We start from the raw sequence: 20,853 nt of genomic DNA, 5'->3' as shown, positions 1-20,853 counted from the left end.
GCTGCAGCATCACTGCATCAAACCCGCCGCTTCTCATTGGCTGACGGGGAGTCAGACGACATCCAACAAGGTCCATATACCGCTGACTGGTGTTATCGCACTGATAGACTGAGCAGAAGCAGAAGCCGCTGCGGTCACACACTGAGCATCTTTGTCGTTACCAGCACAATGAGGGAAATTGTACACATTCAGGCCGGACAGTGCGGTAACCAGATTGGTGCCAAGGTAAGAATTTGACACCATATGACTTATTTCTACTAATAACAAAAGGCAGGCCTAATAATTACAAGGATAAAATACGAAAGTAAGGTTTTGTGACAAATTGCTGAATGTCGAGAGTGTGAAGAGAGAGAGAGTGTGTGTGTTGTGTGTGGGTGTGGTGGAGGTCTGCAGTGGCTGTTATGGGTCTGTGCTGAATTCATCAATGCGCCATTGCACAGCTTCAGTGTGAATCACAGTGTTTCAGGCCTTTAAAACCGCAATAAACATCAAAACATATTTTTGTGCACGGTATTATTCTCTCACGATTTTATTAGTTTCCCATATTGTGCTTTGATTAAAACCACCAGCTTGCTTTTTTTGTGTGTGTGTTTTCTAACTTTTTTATGTGCGTTTTTTATACCTAAAGTCGTTTTTATTAAATGATTTTTTGTTTTTTAAGTAAAGGAAGGTGGGGTGGGGTGGGGTGCTAGAATGAATGCACCTGTTACAACACAATGTGAGTAGCACAGGACATTTACATTGCAGCACTGCGTTACATTACATTCATCTATTTCAGTTTTGGGAGGTGATTAGCGATGAACACGGCATTGACCCCACTGGCAGTTATCAAGGTGACAGTGATCTGCAGCTGGAGAGGATAAACGTTTATTACAATGAGGCCTCTGGTAAGCAACGGTATCACTACCTGTGCTACAGCATTTTCATGTCAGTCGGTTTGTGATTAGATGTGTGTTTATTAGGTGGGCGTGTGATGAATACAGTCAGATTTTCACTACATCATCAGTAGTTGTGCTTTGCGGTTCTGCCGGCTCTAGTCCCCTGACAACAGACCTATTTCTGCAGCCGTCAGCTATTGGCTCTTTCAAACGCCGGTCTGACCCTCTGCTTATACATTATTGATGTCATTTGGGTGATACTCAGAGACTGAAATGGTAATCACTGCACATTTATCCGTCCACAGTTTGACCGGCAGTAGTCACATTCTTCTGTGATGCGATTTAGACAAGAACATTCAAACATCAGTTATTAACCTGAACTGCTGACGACGAAATAAAAAGAAACAGGGTTTGGAAACTAACAACACAGCAATCGTTCAGTAAAAGTCAAGATGTGCTGCTGTCGTCATCGTAACGGATGATCCTGCACTTTTTAAGATGGTCAGCATTTAGTTGACAAAAAGATCTCGAGCTGTGGGGAATCTGAATTACAGGAGACACACACATGCTATGAATTCATTTATGACATTTTGCATGTGTTGGATTGAAACCATTTTTATTCACAGCTTTATCTTAATGCAGCGTGTATATTTAACACCCGCCCCATTTTGTTTCGCAGGAGGCAAATATGTCCCCCGTGCAATCCTGGTGGATCTGGAGCCTGGCACCATGGACTCTGTGCGCTCAGGCCCATTTGGACAAATCTTCAGGCCAGATAATTTTGTTTTTGGTGTGTTTATGAATCCCATATACGATACGCTATAGACTAACATTAATTCTGTACACCTTTGTCATTTGAAAACTTGGATAAGAGTGGATAAGATTAGTTATAGATATATCTAGTAAGGCTTTTTACACACGTATTTTATATTTGCAAATGTTTGCATTTACATTTCTGCAAAATTTAAGCAGACTTTCTTCCATGGAACACAAAAGGAAATATTTTGAAGAATGTCTAGAGTGCCCTTTCAATGAAATAAAATGGAAATCGAGACCAAAGCACTACAATTTGAGCTTCGAAGCACCAAACAACTCTTGTACTATAGTCCAACTCTGAACAAAAGATTGCTCTAGACATTCAGCTTAATACTTTTATGTTGCACAGAAGACTGTCTTGGAGCAACACGAAGGCGAGTAAATAACACAATTTTGTGTTGTTTTACGAAGCCGTGTGTGTGTAAAACTGGGACTTTCTTTCAGGTCAAAGCGGAGCTGGGAACAACTGGGCTAAAGGCCACTACACAGAAGGAGCAGAGCTGGTGGACTCGGTGTTGGATGTTGTACGCAAAGAGTCGGAAAACTGCGACTGCCTGCAGGGTTTCCAGCTCACACACTCCCTGGGTGGAGGCACCGGGTCGGGCATGGGTACCCTACTCATTAGCAAGATCCGAGAGGAGTACCCCGACCGCATCATGAACACCTTCAGCGTCATGCCTTCACCAAAGGTGTCCGACACAGTGGTGGAGCCTTACAACGCTACGCTATCCGTGCATCAACTGGTGGAAAACACTGACGAGACGTTCTGCATCGACAACGAAGCGCTCTACGACATCTGCTTCCGCACGCTCAAACTCACCACTCCTACTTACGGCGACCTGAACCACCTCGTCTCTGTGACCATGAGCGGGGTCACCACCTGCTTGCGATTCCCGGGTCAACTGAACGCCGACCTCCGCAAGCTGGCCGTCAACATGGTGCCCTTCCCTCGCCTCCACTTCTTCATGCCTGGCTTCGCCCCGCTGACAAGCCGCGGAAGCCAGCAGTACCGCGCCCTCTCCGTCCCGGAGCTAACGCAACAGATGTTCGACGCCAAGAACATGATGGCGGCCTGCGACCCGCGCCACGGCCGCTACCTCACGGTGGCAGCCATCTTCCGTGGACGCATGTCCATGAAAGAGGTGGACGAGCAGATGCTCAGCGTTCAGAACAAGAACAGCAGCTACTTCGTGGAATGGATCCCGAACAACGTCAAGACGGCAGTTTGCGACATCCCACCCCGTGGTCTCAAAATGTCTGCCACGTTCATCGGCAACAGCACGGCCATTCAGGAGCTGTTCCGTAGGATCTCAGAGCAGTTCACCGCCATGTTCAGACGCAAGGCTTTCCTGCACTGGTACACCGGAGAGGGAATGGATGAAATGGAGTTCACAGAAGCCGAGAGCAATATGAACGACCTGGTCTCAGAGTACCAGCAGTATCAAGACGCTACCGTTGATGAGATCGGAGAATATGAGGAGGACGATCTTGAAGACGAAGAGGATGTTCCTCGCCATTGAGAGAGCTCTCTAAAAAGCTGCACAGTTGATTACATTTTATTTTGAAACCCATGGCTTGTAGTATAAATGCTAATTCAATAGCAATGTGAACAACACTGCAACTTCATAATTCAAAAGGTGCTGTTGCTTACAGTCCAGGCTGGAGGAGATACGAGCAGACAGTCAGTCCATCAACAGCATCATCGTGAGTCGGGGTTGCGGGAATAGGGCACTTTTTGTTTTACATAACATATTTCAATCGCAGTTGCCATGTGGAATAAATTACAATAATTCACAAATTTATTGCAGGCTGTCGTCTCTTTTCTTAAATGGTTAAATTTAAGTATGGGATAGTAAATCAGGTCAATCTTAATCAAATAAGAAATATGTATTCCATAAAAACTTGAAAGTGTAAAACAAATGTTTGGTATTTATTTGTAAATGTGTCAGTCCTAGGGCAGAACTATACAGGACTGTCCAACTTTCAACAATTCAATCAAACAAAGCCAAAATCAGGCCCCGCCCTACACTTCCTTTTTATTTCAGAAGGCATTTTACTCTGGGTTTTCTTTTGTACTGATAGTATTTCCATTGCAACTTTCTTCTCAAGAGGTGTTGAGTTCAGAGTTTGAACCGAGCCTTGGGTTCCAGCCCCCTTCGAGGAAACAAGCCAAGTTTGATTACCACTAACTAGTATTAAGACTGAAGTTGTGTCCCAAATGACACTACACACTATGCACTCAACCATCTAGTGTATGAATTTAAGAAGGGTAGTGTAGTCCCAAATGGTTTTATACTCACCAGAAGTATATGTGGATTCCCAGATGAGGGCAAATGACGTCAATCTCAAAACACAATGCCAGTCAATATAATCAATTTATTAGTACATTGTAAATTTTATGTAATCCCATATGTTTCACCCCGCATGACTTCAGTCGCCATCAGATTGAAGCGCAGTCACTACGCAGGAGAACTTTGCTCGATAGCCCCGCCTCCCTTACGCTATATAAGTGAAACTGCGACCGTTGACTGCGTGACGTGTCCACAGTTTCACACTTCATATTTTCGGTTGAATGAGTGCATCATCCGGGTACTTCAAGTGCACTTCTCTTTTGAGCATTTTCAATGTGAACGCACTACTCACACTATTTAAATGGCGTAGAATAGTGGATAAGTGCGCGATTTGGGACGCACTTTAAATGAGCATGCAAACTCGTGAATTGGCATGAAAATAATGATAAAATGCAAAATCCTAAATGGCTCTATGGTCTCTTCCTTCTCTGTCAAGAAAAACTTGACAGGTTTCACGATATTCACACTTATACAACATGCAACACACACTGTGCATCCGAAACCGCATACTGTGACAGTACGAATTGATTTAAATGACGTAGCTACTTATCGACTGTTAAAACAGTACGTTCTATATAGTATGTGAGGGAGTAGTAGGAATACATTTCGGACATGTTATCATTGTCATGTGACTGGCATGCACTTTGATTTATGACGCAAGCCACGAAAATAATGTACGTAGGTGTTTTTAAAAGCGTAATTTAATAACAAGAAAAACATTTTCTGCGTTTACACTTAAAAACCAGCCATCCGACTTTTATTAATTTAACGGTTACTAAACTTCCGTGGCATCCTGAGATGTCCGTTCAATGCACACTCATAAACCTTGGCGGAAACAGTAGACCAGTCATCCTCAACTGGCTAAAACCCGTTTACTGTTTGCTATAGGACTCCAACCTTTCAACCAGATTTGTGATATTTTATGAACCATAACGTTTTCATCTACATTTAGCATTAGCATTATCGATTAGCATGTAAACATTTGTGACCCGTGAAAACCCAGGCTATAGTCTCAAATGTAATTAATTATTAGATAATCAAAGATTCATTTCAAGCATTAATTTCACTAAGATTTCAATCTTTAAAATGACATTATTCGGTCAATATTGAAGATGTTGTATTTTCACAGAATATTCTGTAGGATGATTTTACGAAAGACGTTTGCTGGGTTTTCACAAGCAGGGTCACATTTTATAATGAACCACGTTCTAATTGGGAAATTATTTAAAGACAGAAGTATCTGGAATGAACGGCATGGAAAGGCTAATTTAGTAAGTACATTTGTTTTCTGTTCATGATGAGAGCATTTTTAATTGTCTCGTTACATTTGCTGTTTGTATGTTGTCAGTAGTTTTTTTATTTACAAATATTAATGATCAGACTTCGATTAAGAGGGCATTCCCCTAAAGCCACAGAGCCCACAATACATACATACTGTAGATATCAAAATATAAAATAAATGGCCCGATAAAAGATCATAACTTTTATACAGTATATCCAACTGGGCTAAATTGATTCAATATTTATTTCTTTTCAAAAACAGACATCTTCCGGACATCCGTTTGGAAGAAAATATAAAGACCGGACCTCTTGGAACTTTAATTGAATGCCCCTGGTAGACCATTTGGCTAATTCTCGCCTAAAGTTTTGGCATACTGAGGTTTTCAGACTATATACTAGGCGAAATCCAGCGTGAATCATGAATAGTACGGAAGTAGGCCGTTTTAGACGCAGGGACTGACTTTTTATAACATCAGGTGTTTTAACGGAAGACAGGACCTAATGGTTTAACAAAAAGACAAAATGTTCATCTTCAAATCTTTCAAACTTTATTGCATTTATTTGGAGAACTGTGTCTGTAAACAAAAAATATTTTCAAGCTCTACACATTCATGATTTGTGCGTACAAATACTTAACATTCAAGTGAACAAACGAATACAAAATGAAACCCACAACCTATTGTGAGTACATCACAAAAACATCAGACAATTACCACACAGTACCTACATTCACAAATATCATATTAAAGATACAAAACTCTGAATCTCTTATCTCAAAACTACCCCAAGATTTTGAATGATGTACGTCCTGCATCAATAAATGGCGACAGTAAGCAACATATCGAATGATATTAGTGTTCAAAAACTACATTGTTACAAGTGCTTAATCAGATGCCCTATGCACTGTATATACATAATATTGTATTCTTATTCGTAGTACTATCATACAATACACATTGGCAACTTCAGTGGAGATCACAGAAGACAAATGCAAAAGAGTGAGCAATGGATCGTCTCCGAGATGAGTTTTATTCAACCGATCACACCTTCCGTTTAATTCTGTTCAGTTTTTCATAATACACATCACATCAGGAGGTAAAGGAGCCGGCTGTGATGCGATGGCAGGAAGACGCAGCAAAGCTTTACGTGACAGCTGCACTGAACACATGGAGTGTCTCATGGGCTCACAACAGAAGTACCTTTAGATGGGGCTGTTCTCATCTCTGACCAATGAGAAGACACTGCAGTCCACAGAACCGTTCCGCAGCCGTGACCTCACCGTCTCACCGCTCTGACGTCTGCCGTGTCCTCTGGGGAGACAGATCGTGTATTTCACATGTGTATTAACGTTTAAATGTGCTAAATCGAAAGAAGGGCTATCTAGACGCATTTTTGAAAGATTTTGGTTTCTCTCCAGAAATGGCAGTACCTGCTTTCTGGAATGAGACGCAGTGAGCGGTAGAGGTCAGCAGTGGAGGGCATCTTCACCGGGGCAGCTCTGGGGGTGGAGAATGCCCTGTACGACTGGGACTTTGTCAGCAGGGGTGGAGTGGACTGGATTTTGGCTTCGGGTTCTGTACCTGCCGATGAAATGCAGATTGACATGTCCACTTAAAAGAGCATTTTGAATCAACGAACCTGTGGAATAAGAGGACTACGGACATTTGTATGTATAGAAATATTTAGAGTCAAGTAGACGTGTGAAAGGTTTTGTATCGTCTACTCACTGGCTGATAAGGCACATTCGGCTTCAGGCAATGCTGGTCTCTTACGATCTACAAATGGAGTCATGTTCAGAAACTGAGTCTTCAGCCATGCAGCTCGGTCATCCTCAAAAGCTTTCCTCTAAACACACAAAGGCAATAAACAGGAGTTCAACCTTATTTCTATTTGTTTGTAGGGGTGTAACAATATTTCATGGCGTATCGAATGTGAGGCTGACCCACAAAACTCATTTTTAATCATTGACATTTGATTCAACAGTAATTAGTACATTTTAAACAACTAGAAAGCTGTTTTTCTCAGTGTTAACACTGAAGTGACTGTCTTCCAAGTGCATCTCACGTGACTTGGGAGTGATCGATCACACTCGGCACTTTACCATGTCAGCTCTGCATCATTCTGAGACTGCAAAACCGCTGGACACATTTAGAATCAGAATCAGAATCAGAATCAGAAGAGCTTTATTGCCAAGTGTGCTTGCACACACAAGGAATTTTCTTTGGTGTTGGAAGCTTCTAGTACAGACATTCAACACAATGACAATACAATATAATACGATTTACAGTCTAAAAGATTCTAAATTGTGCATATATAAAATAAAGACTATTTTACAGAAAATGGGGGATAATAACATATAAGAGACATTGTACAGGGTAGTATATAGTAGAATAAACATATTAACAGATTGTATGTACACTTGTGCAAATGGATAATTTAGTAAGTAGAGGTAGTGTTATATACATGTATACATAAGATGTAGATATAATAAGGCACTATAGTGCACACTATAGGAGTAGTGGAAGTGGAATATTGCTCTTAAGGAGCAGTTATCTGTTTAGGAGGGAGATTGCCTGGGGGAAGAAGCTGCTTCTGTGTCTGGAAGTCCTGGTGTTTGGTGCTCTAAAGCGCCGGCCAGAGGGCAGCAGATCAAAGAGTTTGTGTGCTGGGTGTGTGGAGTCAATGATGATTTTTCTTGCCCTGTTTTTCACTCTGGAATCGTACAGGTCCTGAAGTGTGGGCAGAGGAGCACCAATAATTTTCTCAGCACTACGAACTGTCCGTTGTAGTCTTCGTAGGTCTGATTTGGTGGCCGAGCCATACCAAACAGTAATTGAAGTGCACAGAACAGATTCGATGACCACTGAGTAGAACTGGGTCAGTAGCTCCTGTGGTAGGTTGAACTTCCTCAATTGACGGAGGAAGTATAACCTCTGCTGGGCCTTCTTTACAATGGAGTCTATGTGGGACTCCCACTTCAGGTCCTGAGAGATGGTGGAGCCCAGGAACCTGAATGACTCCACAGTATCCACAGTGCTGTCCAGGATGGTGAGGGGAGGAAGTGATGGAGGGTTCCTTCTGAAATCCACTATCATCTCCACTGTCTTGAATGCATTCAGCTCTAGGTTGTTTTGACTACACCAGGCAGCCAGCTGAGCAACCTCCTTTCTGTAGGCAGATTCATCACCGTCTTGAATAAGGCCAATGACTGTGGTGTCATCTGCAAACTTCAGGAGTTTGACAGAAGGGTCTGTAGAGGTGCATTCGTTTGTGTAGAGTGAATATAGCAGTGGAGAAAGAACACATCCTTGAGGAGCTCCGGTGCTGATGGTACATGTGCTGGATTTAAATTTTCCCAACCTCACTAGCTGCTGCCTGTTCGACAGGAAGTTAATAATCCACTGACAGGTAGAGGTTGGCACAGAGAGCTGGGTAAGCTTGGGCAGGAGGAGGTCTGGGATTATGGTGTTGAAGGCCGAGCTGAAGTCTACAAACAGGATCCTGACGTAAGTCCCTGGTCTGTCTAGGTGTTGTAGGATGTAATGCAGTCCCATGTTTACTGCATCGTCCACAGACCTGTTTGCTCGGTAAGCAAACTGGAGGGGATCAAGAAGTGGTCTGGTGATGTCCTTCAGGTGGGCCAGTACAAGTCTCTCAAATGACTTCATGACCACAGATGTTAAAGCAACAGGCCTGTAGTCATTAAGTCCAGATATTTTGGGTTTCTTCTGTACAGGGATGATGGTGGAGCGTTTGAAGCATGAAGGGACTTCACACTGCTCCAAAGATCTGTTAAAAATATTAGTGAAGATGGGCGACAGCTGCTCCGCACAGACTTTCAGGCAGGAGGGTGAGACATTGTCTGGGCCTGGTGCTTTTCTGATCTTTTGTTTGCGGAAAAGCTGGCAAACATCCTCTTCGCAGATCTTAAGTGCAGGTTGAATGTCAAGAGGAGGTGTTAATGGTATAGCAGAGATAGGGTCAGGGCGGGTGTGAAGGGTGAGACTCTGCATTTCAAAACGACAATAGAAGTCGTTCAGGTCGTCAGCCAGTCGTTGATTACCCATAGACTGAGGGGATGATGGCTTGTAGTTGGTAATGTCTTTCAGGCCTTTCCACACCGATGCAGGGTCGTTGGCTGAAAACTGGTTCTTCAGCTTTTCAGAGTAGCTTCTCTTAGCTGCTCTTATCTCCTTTGTCAGTGTGTTTTTGGCCTGATTATACAAGACTTTGTCCCCACTTCTGTAAGCATCTTCTTTGGCCTGACGAAGCTGTCTCAGTTTCATTGTAAACCATGGTTTGTCATTGTTGTATGTTAAGCGAGTCCTGGTGGGAATACACATGTCCTCACAGAAGCTGATGTAGGATGTCACTGTGTCAGTTAACTCATCCAGATCAGTGGCTGCAGCTTCAAAGACACTCCAATCCGTGCAGTCGAAACAGGCTTGTAAGGCCTGCTCTGTTTCGCTGCTCCATCTCTTTGCTGTTCTTGCTACAGGCTTGGCAGATTTAAGCTTCTGTCTGTAGGTCGGAAGAAGATGAACCAGGCAATGATCAGAGAGACCCAGAGCTGCTCTGGGAACAGAGTGGTATGCATCCCGTATTGTGGTGTAACAGTGATCCAGAATGTTGCTGTCTCTGGTGGGGCATGTGATATGCTGCCTGTATTTTGGCAGCTCACGGGAGAGGTTTGCTCTGTTAAAGTCCCCAATAATAATAATAAGAGAATCCGGGTGTTGCTGCTCCGTGTCAGTGATGTAATCCGCCAGCTGTTGCAGCGCCGCGCTCGCACAAGCATGTGGAGGAATGTAAACATTCACGAGAATAAATGAGGAAAACTCGCGTGGCGAATAAAAAGGTTTGCAGTTGATAGAGAACGCTTCTAAGTACGAAAAGCACATCTTCTTCAGTGTTGTTATATCTCTGCACCAACCTTCGTTTATATAAAAACATAATCCACCACCACGTGTCTTCCCTGTTGACTCGGCAATGCGATCCGCTCTGAACAGCTGAAAACCCGGCAGATGTAACGCGCTGTCCGGTATGGTGTCATTGAGCCATGTTTCTGTGAAACACAGCGCAGCGGAGTTGGAAAAATCTTTGTTTGTCCTGGTGAGTAAGAGTATTTCGTCCGTTTTGTTGGTAAGGGAGCGGACATTCGCCAGGTGTATACTCGGCAGCGGGGTCCTAAATCCGCGTCGTCGGAGTCTGACGAGCGCACCCGCTCGCTTTCCCCGCTTGCGTCTTTTAGAGCGTTTGTACAGAGCTGCCGCTCCTCCGAGTAAAATGTCCAGTAAGACGTCTGAATTTTCAAAATTAGGGAAAAGATTGATAGAAGGGCATTGCTTAATGTTAAGCAATTCGTCCCTGGTAAAAGTGATTAAAGAAGAGTAGCTTAAAACAGGAAAAACAAACAAAAAAGACATAAGTACTAGAGCACTCCAAACCGAGGCAGCCATCCGCGGCGCCATCTTGAATAGTCTCCTGTGTGGCCATATTTTGGTTTTCTAGTAAACTACAGGAATGGAAATCGTGTCGAAAAACAAAACAAACACCATCGTTTCACAAAACGTACTCATGCGGCAGGAAGTACTTCTAATAATATGCAAGTGCTTCTTGCGAAATCTTAATTGTATTACAGGAGCAACGTGGAGATGTTAGCGGCATCTAGTGGTGAGGTTGCGAATTGCAACCAATGGCTCTCTCCACCCCTCCCCCTCCCTTTTGAAGCACTACGGTGGCTCACACAGAACGAAGATGTCATCGCATTATCTCATTCAGCAAAGAAGCGAAAACGTATTTACGAAACGCTCTCTGTAGAGTAGTTTGTCAAAATATCTTCTTTTGTGTTCTGCAGCAGAAAGAAAGTCATAAAGGTTTGAAATGACAAGAGGGTGAGTAAATGATGACGGAAGGTTCATTTGTGGGTGAACTATCACTACACGCTCCGCTGGCACTAAAAATTGACATCATTGTAACATTTGGATTATAGTTGATCATGAAGTTTCCTTAAAGCGATGTCAGATTGCTTGTTCTTATAAAACTGTAAAAATGTGAATTTTTGCACTATTTTTGTTGTTAAAACCTAATGCAGTGAATAAATACTTATTGAACAGGAAAGTATAACATTTATCAAATGTTTGCAGAAATCTTTACGATACTTTCATGGTGTTTTACTTCATTTTGATGCTGCAGACCCCCAGTCTTCAACCGCTTTCATTACATGGGGAAAACTCACTTATTGTGTTCCGCACAACAACGTCACACAGGTTTGAAATGATATGAAGGCAAGAAGATACTGCGTGTTTGTTGAGATACACCAGCTAGTGATGCACCAAAATATCGGCTGCCGAACATTTCCGAAAGAAAAACATGCGGCCGAAATAAAAGCAGAAATATCTGGCGCCCCCGCCTCATCCTTCAGTGCTCGCGCCCTAGTTGTTATCAAAGGATGATCATGCAAGCCTGGCGTAACATAGGCCAAAACTAATAAATATAACAAGAAAAGCTTAAAACCAGCGGGCAAAAATTGCTCTGTGTGATGCGCGACTGCGTGTGACCGCCTTTATGTTCCTTTATTTTGGGAGATCACGCGCATTGACCCGTGCGTGTTTTAAAGCCGCAGCGGAACGATCTGTCAGTAAGTGATGATGTAGGTCACGTGGACCGTCATCCGGCAGGTGCTGATATCACTGAAGCTCATTTTAAGCCTGTTTACATGAACGCACTCACACTCACAAGTCATTTTCGGTCTCGGTTTCGTCCCAGAATTTTCATTTGGGTGCATCGCTGCTTTAAACCCCACTGTGTGTGTAATTACTGTATACTCATGTTGCGTCTCTGCAGCACCTCATGGCCCAGACGAATAGCAGCTTCAGTGAAGTTCTTCCTCTCCTTCTCAAAGTTCTTCTTCTGCTCGTCGAAGAGTCTCCATTCCTCCTTCAGTCGCTCTTTCTCTTCCAGCGTGTAGCAGTCGTTCAGTAGAGCGGCCGTCTCATCATCACACGGCGAGCTTAGCTGCTGCTGTCAACCAACACACACGACTGACAATATGCATCACATGTGAACGCACGGTATTCAACAACACACGGTTCACACTTTAAAATGCGTTACGTCGCATGAAATGTGTCGAGTGGTGTATACCTGCAGGAGCTGCTGCTGCACGTGAATGAACTCTTTACACTGCTGCACCTCCAGCCTCATACGCTGAATCTCGTCCTCTTGTTCTCGCCTGGACATCTGATCCTCGCCTTCACGCTCCTGACACGCCACCAGAGACGCTGACACACGCAGAGACGCCATCATAAGACTGCTCTTACTCATCAGCATATGAAGCCAGACATCCACGTGTTCTACCTTGGCTGTCGAGTCTCTCCATGTGGCTCTTGAGTCTCCTCCACTGCAGGCGGATGCTGTTGGTGAGCTGCTCTCTCGCCTGCTCGCACGCCTGCTCTAGCGTCTCTCTGCTGGAGTCAGCCGCCTCCTCTTCTCCCTCAGAGCCCACCTGACATCACACATCCGTCATTCAATGCACTACCTTTCCATCACATCTACTGTACATCGAGTATTATCTGATTTTAGACCCGTTCGAGGCTGTCATCTGTCGGCTCGGTTTTGACACGGGCCTTTTTTGGACTCAGAATCGAGATCATGTCCTTCTTCATGTGCTGTAACACCTTCTTCAGCTCAGAGTTTTCCAGCATCAGAGATCTTTGACGGCTCTCGTAATCACCCAAGAGAGCCTTGTACATCTCTCCCTCGTGTCTACACACAAAGGTTACATTCACTCATCGGTCTCATAAACATCCGCAACATAAGAAACACGTGATGACAGCGGTTTACCTGGCCTCCATCTTGCCCGTCTTCCAGAGGCCTCTCTTTCCATCCGACCTCCCCACATAGTTTGACACTTCAATGGCTGAATCAAGTAAATAGCACAATCACGTCTGAACTCGTCCGTTTTTTCTTGAATAACATGATAACATAACTCCTTTAACGCGTTAATATTCACCATAACATATCAACTTTTCCAGTAAAGATTTTTGAGCATTTTCTGTTGTTATGCGTTGCATAAATGTGGAAATTCTTTAAAGATCATGTTGAAGTAAAATGCAGGAATAAACCAATCATCAGCTCACCGAGTTTCTTGTCCCGCTTGTCCATGAGCAGCTGGTTAAGGCGTTCCTTCAGTTTGGTACACTCTCTCTCTTTTCTTTTGGTGTCGTGGTTGTACTGCGTGGCACGGCTTGAGATGATGCTTTGCAGTTTCTGTACCTGCAATCACAAGATGATGTCATTTTAGCATGAACCATTCCCTTAAAGAAACAGTTCACCCAAAAATGAAAAGTCTGTCATCATTTACTCTCCTTCGAGTTGTTCCAAATCTGTATAAATGTCTTTGTTCTGTTGAACACAGAGAAAGATATTTGGAGGAATGCTTGTAACCAGACACTTCATGGAACACATTGACTTTATAATTTCTTTGTTCTGCTGAACACAAAAGAAGACATTTTGAAGAATGTAGGCCAGCAAACAGTTCTGGGGCACCGCTGTCATTTTTCCTACTATGGGAGTCAATAGGGTCCGAGAACTGCTTGGTTACAAGCATTCGTCCAAATAAGAAATGTAGACAGATTGGAACAACTAGAGAGTGAATAATTCATGACAGCATTTTCATTTTTGGCCGAACTGTCCCTTTAAGGGCATTTTCAGCACTTCACATTGTACACTTGCTCAAGCACTGAAGCACAGCAGTAAATCTTAAAGTCGCATGACTGTTGACCATGATGTGTGGACTTACTTCGTCTTTCTCAGACTTGAGGCAGTTCTGTAAGGTCTTGATCTTCAGCTGCAGCCGTCTCTCTCCCTCATGAAGACCCGAGTTCTCTCTCCTGGTGTGCTCCAGCTGATCCTGAGACACCCAGCAAAACTCATCTCGTTCACACATAACAATATTTACTACGAAGAAAAGTGGTCAGCTATTTGATTTAGGTTTACACTTTGAGATACTTTATACAATATTTCACTACCAAGATGACTTTTTCAGTACTGCTATGTCAAACGAATTCCATATTGAAACCATTTCAATGGTTCATGCCATTAGTGCAAGCCTCAAATGTGCATGTGGAGTCATGTATTCAAGGCTAGTAGTACTTTGAGTCTGGAGTTGCTGTGCTGCAGATGTTCCAGGTCACTGCTGGTCTTCAGCTGCTGGTTCTCCAGCTCTTGCAGGGCACGCTGAGATCTCTTCTGCAGCTGCAGGACTTCATACAGCACATTCAGAAGCGGCACGGCGCTCGGACCGTCTGAAACACACTCCAGACCGACTCCAGACAGGCCCAGTGAACACACCTCCTGAAGAGAAACATCCCATGGGTCACAGTACAGCAAACTATTCCCAGACTGATGAAAACCATTCCAGCTAAACATAGAAAAGAGTTTGAGCCTTCTGCACAACACTGGCTGTATTCTTTGGTCTGTTCTTTCTAAATGTCCATTGACAAGCTTTCTTTATAGATGGTTTGATACTAAAGCGCTCTTGAATGAATGAAAGGTAGAACATCCCATTGTTTTTTTACAATATTTAAATCTTACTGTTTAAATGACAACATATGCACTCGGACAAATCGGGACGCGTTATCGTTATGAGAATTTCAGCAGAAAAAGCTATAAAATACATACATACATAATTCCCATGTCAAAATGATGCTTTGTCCAAGGTAGAGAACACAATTATCTTTATTATGATCATTTTTTTGTGTTGCCGAATTGTATGTTTTATCAGTCAAATCTTGACTGCCATGTGTCAGGGGTTTGGTGGACTAGCGTGTGTATACAAGGCAAAATAAAGGCACTTACTGTTAAAGACGTCAGTACGTTTAGGGTGTAAATTGCCTGATATTTGTTCACGTAAGTTAGAACAGGTTCCGGGGTCCCCGTGAAAAACTATGTTCTCAAATTACAAAAAAATGATTGACAGAATATTAATGTATAATAAAAATAAAGAAATAGTGGAAGAAAGAAGTGTCCAGGACTGATGTTCTCATTCTCCGTGACGTTTTTAAAAGACCGTTTAAACACACACAAAGATATTTACATTAAGTTTGATTTTATGTAAAGTAACACTTCTCCTAGTACCTTTTAAATAGCTAACAAGTTAACAAATGATTTTATATCTTTCTAGTTAAAAACGTAATATTCTCTTTTTTACCCTTCTCATGACCGATACACGTAGTTTTCCACATTTAAAGAAATTTTACACTTATAATATTCTATTTAATAAATATAATTCATTAATGTCTTATGTACGATTAATAAAAACTTGCTTAGACATCATGGCTTCACTTGTTTTTAGCAAAACACGCTATGAGATTGACAGTTTTAAATGGTTACGTAATGATCATTTTTAAGGCCTTTTTTGTAAAAAATAAAATAAAATTGTGTTAAAAGGTTTAGAAATGAACGCCTTTAAACATGTCATATCTTGTTTTAAATGAATATAAAGGGAATTTGTTGTTACAAGTGTTTTTAAGAAAATCATGTTTGACATCTAAAAACCAAGATTTCGTGAGAATCACCCATCTAATCACAAATAAAGTGTATAGCAGGGGTCTTCAACTACTTCTCTTTGAGGGCCAGATTACAAAAGTAGAAATAGGATGCGGGCCAGTTTTTTTTACCATATATTATATTTTATTTCTGTTATTTATTGCATTTTGTTCCTTTAATACTGTTTTTTGCCTGTTACCTTTAGATCATATATTAAAACATGCACACAGATATTTCATCCGGTATTTGTGCCTTTTTATGATATTTAATTAAAAGGGGTATTGTCTTTTTAATGTTATTTAACACTCCTTGATGCGTTAGTTTACCCCAAAATAAAACTGCTATTAATTGACTCACCCCCAGTCCATCCAAGATGTGGGTGGCATTGTTTTTTCAAGAAGATATTTATGAATATTTTTGGTTGAAATAATAAAAGTTAAATCAATTAAAGTCAAAAACGCTAATACATTCAGCACAAAAGTAATCCCTGCCCCTTGTGACGTTAAACTGGCGTCTTATAAAGCGAATCAATTGATCTGTGCAAATAACTGAATGTTATCGTCGCATCTTCGGGTGAATTCCAAGCGCATTCATGCGCCCCGCGCACTTAGAAGGGAAGATCCTTTGTAGTGCGAGTTCTGGAGGGAGATGAACAGCTGTTTTTCGTAAATTTAGCCGCTTCAATCGTGCACAGGTAATGAATGCTGTAATAAAAACAACACAGTTTTCCCTTATCTGAGACAACCGTTCACGTGGTGTACCCTTCCTGCACTTGCTTTCAAGGGCACAACACCCTTTGGATAGTGACCAGTGCGCAAAACCACTGCTGTGGATTGCCGATTATAACGTTGCAAATTACGTTTTTTGGACAGAGCGATCAAATCGCTTTATAAGACGTCAGTTTGTCGTTATGAGCCGCGGGAATTACTTTTGTATTGAATGTAGCAGCGCTTTGGCATCTCAGGACGTGCATTTCTTAAAGCACACCGCTCTTAAAGTCTCTCCACTTGTTTGAAATGTTAAGGCGGGCCAGATACGGATGATTGGTGGGCCGCATTTGGCCCGCGGGCCGCCAGTTGACTAGCCCTGGTGTATAGTATAGTTTGCCACAACATGTCATGAAACAACCCAAGACGAAAGACAAGAAATGCATGAAAGCCCCTCTAAACCTTGCCATGACACGCTTCCAAACATGAGCAGTGTTTGCACCTGATTAATGTAGACGATACACTGCGACACGTTGTCTTCCGTGCAGAAGGCGCTCAACACGCTGTAAGAGGTTCTGGGCAGGGCCATGCTGGAGTGCAGCGACGGGGGAGAATTCTGCCTGCAGGGAGACATGCTGATCCCAGAAATACTGGAAAGATCTTTGGTGTCTGTACGGAGGACAAAAGACAAGGCAGAGCCCATTATTAGAACCTGTTGAAACCTGAAGCGCCTACATCTTCCAACATGACATTTTTACACAGTTTCGTGCAGCTGCGAAACATTTTGGTAATGACAAGACACACTGGCTGAGGTTTTGTCACGATATGAGATATTTGGTTGAGGCAGACAAGGAGTAAGATACGACAAAAGTACCTTGCTTAAGCCTATTCAACCATTAAACTGAAGAAAACTAACATAAACCACAGAGTAAGTGTAAGCTTCAAGTTGAGTAACGTTTGCAGCGCTAGCGTCAAACAAAATTGCAAAAATAAAACACTTTTCCCAAATACAGATAGCCCGACCCCACAACATTGGTTTTAAAACGCTGTACCTCCTTAAAGCAGGTTTAAGAGGAATGACCGGGCCACTTCAAGTGTTTAAATAAACCTCTGCGTGTGCTTTTCTCACCGTGAGCTGGGTCTGGCATCATTGCTGCTGTCCACCAATCTCCCATGTCAACATTTAAAAGCGCTGTGATGCTCAGGTGTCCATCATCCACGTGAGACGCGGGCGGCTGAAAGACGGGACACTGGTGGGCCGCCGGTCCTGAAATACAACAGCCAGGCTCGCTGGATTATACAGCAGGAGGCCGGATTTAACAGCCGTGCAATACTACTGTGGGATTACCAGAGGGGGTGGAGAGAGACGGAGCACAGCGGGAAAAACACAGACGTTCATTGAGCTTAAGGTGTACGTGTGAGAGGCAGATCAGAAGGTTTGTTTATGAATTTAGTCCGAGCAACAGTAGAGACAGAAACCTGACAGTAACAATGTGAAGTTACTGTGAAAATCATTTCCGCTTCTCTCAGATCTCGTTGTTGTAGTCAAACATGATAGCGTATATTCTGATATCAGTCTCACTTACAGAGCAACACACACTCCTCAAGATAATCTAAACCTTTAATACAGCGACAGACAGCAAATCCCTCTTTAAAAGTCTGTATTTAGCTCTTGGCTGACTGTGGCTGCCCTCAAACTGTGCTGGAGAAATACATTTTTATTATAATGAATGATAAGACCTTAAAGGGATAGTTCAGCAAAATATGAAAATACAGTCATCATTTACTCACCCTCAGATTGAACCAAGCGAGTATAAATGTGTTTTTCTGAAAAACACAAATGAAGATATTTGGAAGAATGTCAGTAACCAAACAGATCTCACTCCCCATTTACTGCCATAGTAGGGAAAATAAATATAATTGGAGTCAATGGGGGGAGGGGTTGAGATCTGTTGGGTTACTGACATTCAAATAACTTCAAATATTGGTCGCTGACATTCTTCCAAATAACTTCAAATATTGGTCGCTGACATTCTTCCAAATAACTTCAAATATTGGTTGCTGACATTCTTCCAAATAACTTCAGATATTGGTTGCTGACATACTTCCAAATAACTTCAGATATTGGTCGCTGACATTCTTCCAAATAACTTCAAATATTGGTCGCTGACATACTTCCAAATAACTTCAAATATTGGTCGCTGACATTCTTCCAAATAACTTCAAATATTGGTCGCTGACATACTTCCAAATAACTTCAAATATTGGTCGCTGACATTCTTCCAAATAACTTCAAATATTGGTCGCTGACATACTTCCAAATAACTTCAAATATTGGTCGCTGACATTCTTCCAAATAACTTCAAATATTGGTCGCTGACATACTTCCAAATAACTTCAAATATTGGTCGCTGACATTCTTCCAAATAACTTCAAATATTGGTCGCTGACATACTTCCAAATAACTTCAAATATTGGTCGCTGACATTCTTCCAAATAACTTCAAATATTGGTCGCTGACATACTTCCAAATAACTTCAAATATTGGTCGCTGACATTCTTCCAAATAACTTCAGATATTGGTTGCTGACATACTTCCAAATAACTTCAAATATTGGTTGCTGACATTCTTCCAAATAACTTCAGATATTGGTTGCTGACATACTTCCAAATAACTTCAGATATTGGTTGCTGACATTCTTCCAAATAACTTCAGATATTGGTTGCTGACATACTTCCAAATAACTTCAGATATTGGTCGCTGACATTCTTCCAAATAACTTCAGATATTGGTTGCTGACATACTTCCAAATAACTTCAAATATTGGTCGCTGACATTCTTCCAAATAACTTCAGATATTGGTTGCTGACATACTTCCAAATAACTTCAGATATTGGTTGCTGACATTCTTCCAAATAACTTCAGATATTGGTTGCGGACATACGTCCAAATAACTTCAGATATTGGTTGCGGACATACTTCCAAATAACTTCAGATATTGGTTGCGGACATAGTTTTAGAATTTAGAATCTTTTAGACTGTATATCGTATTATATTGTATTGTCATTGTGTTGAATGTCTGTACTAGAAGCTTCCAACACCAAAGAAAATTCCTTGTGTGCAAGCACACTTGGCAATAAAGCTCTTCTGATTCTGATTCTGATATTGGTTGCTGACATACTTCCAAATAACTTCAAATATTGGTCGCTGACATTCTTCCAAATATCAAATATTGGTTGCTGACATTCTTCCAAATAAATTCAAATATTGGTTACTGACATACTTCCAAATATCTTCCTTTGTGTTCAGCAGAACGAAGAAACGTATACAGGTTTGGTACAATCTGAGGGTGAGTAAATGACAGAATTTTCATTTTTGGGTGAACTGACGCTTTATTGTGGACTTAGGACTGCTTATGAAATCCACTAGTGTAAAACAGACTTCTCGCTTTGGTGTTTGTTAGTTTACATACACGATCACATTTCTAGACAATGAGATAAGTGCATTGATCCGAAAGCAATAAACTGTACATAATAAAAAGTAGCATGTGTTTTAAAGTTAAAAAGAGAAAAAAATGCATTAAAAACAATGCCATCTGAAAAACAAAGGTGGGCCTAAATCAATCAATAACGCCTGGATAGAATATAGATCCTGGAATCGATTATCAATTCACGTCATTGCTACATGCTTGTCTGTGTCTTTGGGTCACATTTATGTTATAAATATAACATGTTACAAACAAGCTGTATCTGGAAATGACATGAGGTCATTTGCCAATATAATTGAGCTTTTATCCGTATTCACCGCAACATAACTTTCAAATAGTATATTTACAAAACAACAGGTGTTTATTTTGTATAAACAAACGTTTTTCAGCATTGAGGTTTATGTGGTTTTAGTGACTGTGTGTTAAATCTAGTGAGCTGCCTACAGAGACAACATATGTAAGCGTCACAGACGAGTTACAGCGGAATCCAGACATGATGTCTATGTAGACAGCACACTTTATTTACAGACACAACCCGAGTGTAACTTTAGCACAGCGGCTAACATCAACACACAGACTCACACAGCTGACTTACATTCAGAGGCAGACATACGAATCCACACACGGCGAGTTTAATACATGACCGTCCAGACGCGACATCAGATCGATCCGATTCATGAACGTGATTAGTGCTCCCCTGAAGCGCTCGAGACGTTTGGGTGGTTTGAAGCGCGCCCCCGTCCTTCTAAATAAACAAATGAGACGTTCATTGGCCAGCCCGTTG

General features: G+C 41.9%; 2 protein-coding genes across 4 annotated transcripts; one reads left to right on the top strand and one right to left on the bottom strand.

The window, feature by feature from the left end:
- The first annotated feature begins 59 nt into the window (after positions 1 to 59).
- On the top strand, positions 60 to 3,492 carry tubb2 (tubulin, beta 2A class IIa). The gene is made up of 4 exons (XM_057333084.1): positions 60 to 225; positions 779 to 887; positions 1,558 to 1,668; positions 2,139 to 3,492. Exons 1-4 carry the CDS (start codon positions 169 to 171, stop codon positions 3,212 to 3,214), a joined length of 1,353 nt encoding a protein of 450 aa, XP_057189067.1. The 5' UTR covers positions 60 to 168; the 3' UTR covers positions 3,215 to 3,492.
- A 2,367-nt stretch (positions 3,493 to 5,859) lies between these two features.
- On the bottom strand, positions 5,860 to 20,803 carry ssx2ipa (synovial sarcoma, X breakpoint 2 interacting protein a). Of its 3 annotated transcripts, none has more exons than XM_057333047.1 (14): positions 20,665 to 20,803; positions 17,711 to 17,848; positions 17,084 to 17,250; positions 14,480 to 14,680; positions 14,127 to 14,237; positions 13,465 to 13,600; positions 13,169 to 13,244; positions 12,910 to 13,090; positions 12,683 to 12,830; positions 12,470 to 12,606; positions 12,176 to 12,349; positions 7,054 to 7,171; positions 6,756 to 6,906; positions 5,860 to 6,636 (listed from the first exon to the last, which is right to left on the bottom strand). In XM_057333047.1, exons 2-14 carry the CDS (start codon positions 17,754 to 17,756, stop codon positions 6,528 to 6,530), a joined length of 1,755 nt encoding a protein of 584 aa, XP_057189030.1. In that variant the 5' UTR covers positions 17,757 to 17,848; positions 20,665 to 20,803; the 3' UTR covers positions 5,860 to 6,527. The 3 variants fall into 3 exon arrangements, 2 of the variants coding, with proteins under 2 accessions (XP_057189030.1, XP_057189031.1); XM_057333048.1 differs by having other exon boundaries at positions 12,176 to 12,346; XR_008962917.1 differs by lacking the exon at positions 5,860 to 6,636 and having other exon boundaries at positions 6,791 to 6,906; positions 12,147 to 12,349.
- Between the last annotated feature and the right edge of the window lie 50 nt (positions 20,804 to 20,853).

Source organism: Triplophysa rosa, linkage group LG5 (assembly GCF_024868665.1).
Source record: "Triplophysa rosa linkage group LG5, Trosa_1v2, whole genome shotgun sequence".
Taxonomy (NCBI): Eukaryota; Metazoa; Chordata; class Actinopteri; order Cypriniformes; family Nemacheilidae; genus Triplophysa; species Triplophysa rosa.
This window is presented reverse-complemented; position numbering and strand designations above follow the sequence as displayed.